Here is a 6,484-nt window from a genome sequence, read left to right on the forward strand (position 1 = left end):
AAGTTATAGTGAAAATGTCAAAATGACTCGTTCACTCCACAAATCACATTTTTGCTCAGACATACTTTCCTTCCAATGCCTTCCCCTTTTATACATTATCATAACACTTCATGAAAATTCATGCCAATTCAAAAAGTCATGTTAGTTCATTAATTAAATAGTCGATTCACCTTTTTTTTTCACTTTTTCAAATACCATGGATATGAAACCACCATTTCACTTCTCCTTTCTCAAGAGAACCCACTTTTTAATATTCTTGGATACTTATATATAATATCGATGGTATAAGTAATATGACATCAATGATAATAATTTGTTCAACACCCTTGGGTATGGGATAATACTCTAACTTCTTATAATACTCATGTAGAACTTGGATTCATATGTTGAGAAACATTTAAAATGATGACAAATATTGTGAAGCGTTGTCCTTTTGGCCCTCCAAGATAATGGAAAAAAGATAGGTTGATGGTCTAAGAAAGTAGCCTCCCCCAAAATCTACATAAACCAAGTGTCATTATAATCAATGTAAGAGTTATTTTGGTAAGAAAGTATGGAAAAATCCAATCTCTTCAATGACCATTCATTAAGTTCCCTAATGTAGATTATAATAAATAAAACACAATATCATTAGACTTGTTCAAATCATATACCTCTACATCACCTTTAAAGCCATAAGAAACTTCCATTTCACATTGGACTTGTTCAAACCATATACCTCTACATCACCTTTGAAGCCATAAAAAGACATCCATTTCACATTATGGCATTTAGACCAACAACCTGTCTTTTTTATCATTTTATGTTTCAATTATGTTAAAGTTGCTACTCATAGGCCAAATGCCTACCATGACTATTTAACCATTAATCTCTAAAATATTTCTCATTCTTTTGCATCATTAAATATATATATATTTACCCAAGCATCCAAACCATTGGTTATGTGAGATGAATTCCCTAAACAACAACGATTATATCCATATTAGGAGAATGAACATGGCTACTCAACCCCTTCATTCGTCTTGTGTTGTTAAACAACAAAGTGCGGTAAAACATCATCATTATCCTTAAGCTCCTAAAAACAAGACATGCCTTCGTCTAAGTGTTTGAAACAAGTATTTTTTTAAGGTGTAGTTTTTAGTGCGATTTTTTTGGAGGCTTTCCAATGAAATTTCTCTAAATTTTGGCAGCAATTTATTGAAATCTCAAGTTTGATAGGTAATTTTTGCACAATCAAAGTGTCCTAAGGGTTTTTCAGGGTGCTGAATCCAAATATGCAGTTAAAAAACCATTTTAACTAATACAAATTAAGATTTAACCTCAATTTTTCCGATCAGATTCTGTCACCAAAATCTCCAAAAAAAAATGGAACTAAAGACAACTCCTTTTTCTAAAAATTTATTCCAAAAAATATTTTATATAAAATCAATTATAAAAACAAGGGTACTGACGGTCATTCTCTTATACCTTCTTTCAGGAAAAAGTTCTGTCAAAGTTTAAGCCATTCCAAGGATGAACCTTTGTTTAAAAGTTTCTCTCTTTTCTAAAATGACATGAATGCTCAAAAACTGGATCAAAAATCTGCATCATAATAATAAGGAAAATAAATTTATGTGCGTAATCACCTATCGCCGCCCGCTGGGAAAGGCCGAGAGACGATAACCACATAAATACAACAGGTTTCAGGGTTTCAAGGAGATTTCTATCTCGTTCTTAATCTGCTCAGACAATGGCGACTGCGAGGAGATGTTTTTAGTTGCTCAACGCTTCTTCCACACTTTGAATGCCACTGCCGAGGTGCGCATTAAAATATTATGTCATACCAATAGGCTTCAAGAGGCAGTGGAGGCATTCCAGCAACTGCTTTCCTCTAAACCCAAATCCATCCCCACTGTAATCACGTGCAATATTTTGTTAAGTAGCTTGGTGAGACGGAATCAACCCGAATCAGCGTTGTCTGTTTACGGACATATGATTGAAGTAGACATTCTTCCAAGTCTGACTACCTTGAACATTATCATCGATTGTCACTGTCGGACAGGGAGAATGGATTGTGCATTCAAAGTGTTTGAAGGAATGGAAGCACATGGATATGTTCCAAATGTTGTAACCTTCAATATCCTCATCAAAGGGCTTTGCAGGAAGTGCAGAATCGAGGATGCTGCCAAACTTTTCAACCAAATGGTGAGCAAACAACTGGTTTCTGATCTTTTTACATATAATACCCTAATAGATGGGCTGTGCAAGAGAGGGAAAACCCACGAGGTGTTCGCATTGATTGCTGTCATGCTGCAAAAAGGTCACGAGCCCAACAGAATCACATTTAACACGCTCATGGATCGACTATGCAAAGAAGGTAAACTCCAAGAGGCCAAGGAACTATTGTGTCAGATGTCAAAAGAAGGTAATAATCCCGATGCTATTACATTTAATCCTCTCATTGAGGGTCTTTGCAAACAAGGCAAGTTGGAGGAGGCTAGACAGCTCTTTCATGACATGTCTATAAAAAACGTATGCCCTGACGTTGTGACATATAGTACACTTATTGATGGTTTCTGTAATGAAGGCAAGTTGGAAGAGGCCATGGAGCTCCTCCGTGAAATGCCCAGAAAAAACATATGCCCTAATGTTGTCACGTACAGTGTGCTTATTGATGGTTTCTGCAAAGAAGGCAGGTTGCAAGAGGCTATGGAGATCCTCCGTGAAATGCTCAACAAAAATGTATGCCCTAATGTTGTGACATACAATACTCTTATTGATGGTTTCAGTAAGGAAGGAAAGTTGGAAGAGGCTATGGAGTTTCTCCATGAAATGTCCAGAAAAAACATATCCTCTGATGTTGTCACGTACATTGTGCTTATTGATGGTTTGTGTAAGGAAGGCAACTTGGAAGGGGCTGTGGACCTACTTCATGAAATGCCCAGCAAAAACATATGCCCTAATGTGGTCACGTACAATCTGCTTATTGATGGTTTCTGCAAGGAAGCCAAGTTGGAAGAGGCTATGGAGCTCTTCAATGAAATGACCAGCAAAACTATATGCCCTGATGTTTTCACGTACAATATGCTTATTGATGGTTTCTGTAAGGAAGGCAAGTTGGAAGAGGCTATGGAGCTCCTTCACGGAATGCCCAGCAAAAGCATAAGCCCTAATGTTGTCACATACAATGTGCTTATTGATGGTTTCTGTAAAGAAGGCAAGGTGGGCAAAGCACGAAAGCTCTTCAATGAATTCCCTAGCAAAAATATATTCCCTAATGTTGTCACATACAGTGCTCTTATCGATGGTTGCTGCAAGGAAGGCAAGTTAAAAGAGGCTATGAAGCTCTTCTATGAAATGCCCAACAGAAACATATACCCTAATGACATCACATACAATGTGCTTATTGATGGTCTCTGTAAGGAAAGGAAATGGGAGGAGGCCAACAAAATACTTCATGAAATGCTGGACAAGGGTTGCAATCCGGATGTTATCACTTACAATGCTCTTATTGATGGTCTTTGCAAGGAAGGCAGGCTTCAGGAAGCTCTCCGATTATTAGATGTTATGGGGAAAATAGGGCATCATCCTGATGAAATCACATACAATGCGCTTATAAATGGGTTTTCCAGGGTGGGTATGCTAGAGAAGGCCAGGGTACTCCTTCAGGAGATGTCTGAGAAAGGTTGTAGGCCTAACCTAGTTAGCTATACTACATTAATAAATGGGTTCTGCAAGCATGGCATGATAGACCAAGCACTACAATTCTTCCATGAGATGCCAAAGCAGGGCTTGAGCCCTAATGTTGTTACATACAACACATTAATTAATGGATTCTGCAAAGTGGGTAAACTGAAGGAGGCAATAAAGTTGTTTAAACAGATGACAGACATCGGTCATGTCCCTGATATGATTACATATACAATTCTCATGGATGGAATATGCAAGGAAGGCACACACCATGAGGCCAACAGACTACTGCATGAGATCTTAAAAATTGTTTGACGCTGTGGCTGTGATAGATTTAGCAGTAAATAACAGCCTCTGTAAGCATCTTGCTGAAATGTACCTGTTAAGATTCAGTACTAGGGTGCGAATTGCAATTGATAAAGTTCAGGGGTGACCTTGGTAAAGATTCACTAGCCAGGCTATTTGAAACAGGTAAAGAATGTTGCATGTTTCTATTTTATGAAATGAACTAGCCCTCTTTTATGCCCTCAACTGAGTGTTGTTCGCAATTTTGCAGCTTGCTTTTGAAATTTGCATGCCTTCTTTTTGTTGTGGCTTTGATTATTGAGGCTGTGTGAAATAGTTTGTTGCATATCTTGCGTTTGACCATGGATCTATTTAAGAAGTTGTAACCTGGTCAATTCCAATACCAGTGCTACATGAAGACAAGTGACTAAATTTTGCATGACATGTATGTACCATCCTAAGAAGGGATTATTCCCACAACAAACTAAGCCCTCAATCTTATTGGTTTACTTCCATGTCTGGTAAGACTTTGCAGTTTGCTTATTCCTTCTGTCATGTAATGCTTTAATTTTTCTTCATGTTTCTTCATAAATTGGAAGCATATATTTGTGCCAGATCCTGCTTTAATGTTGATAACATTAACATTAATATACTTTAATTGTTTACCTTGTTGCAGGACATTTGGCATCTCTACGCATTTTCTGTGGATGAGGTGTAATAGTTTTTATTCCTTTTCTTCTATTTAGATATTCATTTGATTGTGATAAAAGTCACAATGACATATTTTATAACTACTTTTGTATGTGCAGGGGCACACTCTAGGACTACTTTTGTATATCTGGTTCATTCTTGTTCTGCAGCTTGGAAGTTGCTTTGATATGTGATGCCTGCTGTCACTATCTTTTGATTGTTTCACCTCCCTCTCACATAATAGTCATATCAAACCATGAAAATGACATTTCACTTCATATATGCAGTTCTCAATGATGCATATTTCCATCGATGTTCACTATTTAGATATTCATATGATTGTGACAAAAGTCACAGTGACATATTTTATAACTACTTTTGTATGTGCAGGGGCACACTCTAGGACTACTTTTGTATATCTGGTTCATTCTTGTTCTGCAGCTTGGAAGTTGCTTTGATATGTGATGCCTGCTGTCACTATCTTTTGGATGTTTCATTCAACTTTCACCTCCCTCTCACATAATAGTCAGATCAAACCATGAAAATGACATTTCACTTTATATATGCAGTTCTCAATGATGCATATTTCCATCGATGTTCAAGCACAACTTACTATCAGAAGGAACAAATGCTTTCTGGGAGGTACTTTAACTCAGAGTAGGTTAACTTCAGGTTTTAAGAAAGAATATCTCTTTGAGTAGTACAAGGCTTTGAATTTCCTAATGAAAGATATCTCTTTGAATCAAAATTTGAAAGTCAACGAAACTTTTACTTCTTATCTTTCTATTTAAGTTTTATATCAACGATTTATTCGGCTTCAGGTTATTGATCGAGCAACTAATGTGCTTGCCTCAATTTCTGGAGTATAGTCACTAGAATTGCACAAACTTTATCTGTTTGTTTGAGCACGTTCAACATTTTCACATTCTATGTTGCAATTTGTTGGCCATTATCATTGTACTTTTCTTATGGCCCTTACTTTATTTCATCCCAAATTTCAGTCCAGGTCATGTGATTAAACAGGGGGACCCAACATGCAGCTTTTTCACTGGTAATTGTATCTGCAAGTTTTGACCAACATGCATATTTGATCATTCCATGGGAGTTGGGACACTTTGTTTTCGGTTAACCAATCTCTTCACTGATTGATATTTGTGACGGTTTTATTCAGATTTGATCTATGTTGGTTGTTCATGCTTCGGCTTCTTACTCTTGAGACTTGGTAGTTGAATCTAGTGGAGGAAAGTGTTAAAGATGGCAACTAGGAATAAATTCCCTCATTTGGAAGGCTCCTCTTGATGACACACTACACCCTTGAAGAGCTCTTGATGGCATCATTCAACATTGAGAATTTTGGAATATTTGTTTTTCTACAAATACTTCTTTTTCAGGTCGGCTCAAGACGGCTCCTCTTCATGTTGGCTCATGGATGAAAAGACAGTTCTCTTCTCCCCACTGCAACCACTATAAATAGGGCTATTCGTTCACCTCATTTGGCACATTTTCTCATCACAACATCTCATCACAAGAAGCTCGGATCTGAGGCAGAAGAAGACGAATTTTCTGAGGCAGAAGAAGACAATTTTCTGAGGCACGTGTGTAGGGTTTCTCTCTCTGTTGACTAGCATTCTCTCTCTCCGTTGACTCTAGTTGACCAAGCTCTCTGTCTCACTGTTTGACCGAGTTCAGGAAGGCTGTTCTGGAAGACTCCTTTGACCAAGCTCTGGGCACAATTACCGAGATTCTGGGCATCTTCTCACAGGTTCAGACCACCCTATGTTGACCTGTGTTGACCGCAGGTCAAATCTGCAGCAGTTGACCGAATTTCAGAGACTTCTAA

General features: G+C 37.7%; 1 protein-coding gene and 1 long non-coding RNA gene across 4 annotated transcripts; both read left to right on the forward strand.

Moving 5' to 3' along the window:
* The first annotated feature begins 1,482 nt into the window (after window positions 1-1,482).
* LOC149242705 (uncharacterized) lies at window positions 1,483-6,034 on the forward strand. 3 transcript variants are annotated; one of them, XM_089374311.1, is made up of 3 exons: window positions 1,483-4,140; window positions 4,362-4,475; window positions 4,631-6,034. In XM_089374311.1, the coding sequence occupies exon 1, from the start codon at window positions 1,747-1,749 to the stop codon at window positions 3,982-3,984; it is 2,238 nt and encodes a 745-aa protein (XP_089230437.1). In that variant the 5' UTR covers window positions 1,483-1,746; the 3' UTR covers window positions 3,985-4,140; window positions 4,362-4,475; window positions 4,631-6,034. The 3 variants fall into 3 exon arrangements, with proteins under 3 accessions (XP_089230437.1, XP_089230435.1, XP_089230436.1); XM_089374309.1 differs by having other exon boundaries at window positions 1,483-4,475; XM_089374310.1 differs by lacking the exon at window positions 4,631-6,034 and having other exon boundaries at window positions 4,226-4,546.
* On the forward strand, window positions 5,155-6,034 carry LOC149242706 (uncharacterized). The gene is made up of 3 exons (XR_016246664.1): window positions 5,155-5,286; window positions 5,646-5,695; window positions 5,816-6,034. It is a non-coding gene; the product is annotated as an uncharacterized LOC149242706 (long non-coding RNA).
* Window positions 6,035-6,484: the final 450 nt, after the last annotated feature.

This window comes from Pinus tabuliformis, chromosome 8 (assembly GCF_031772625.1).
Source record: "Pinus tabuliformis cultivar Carrire ecotype Pingquan chromosome 8, CPIR1, whole genome shotgun sequence".
Lineage (NCBI taxonomy): Eukaryota > Viridiplantae > Streptophyta > Pinopsida > Pinales > Pinaceae > Pinus > Pinus tabuliformis.

Bases quoted from the DNA above. Each gene is read 5' to 3' on its own strand.
- LOC149242705 (XM_089374309.1), top strand. From the start codon at position 1,747: ATGTTTTTAGTTGCTCAACGCTTCTTCCACACTTTGAATGCCACTGCC.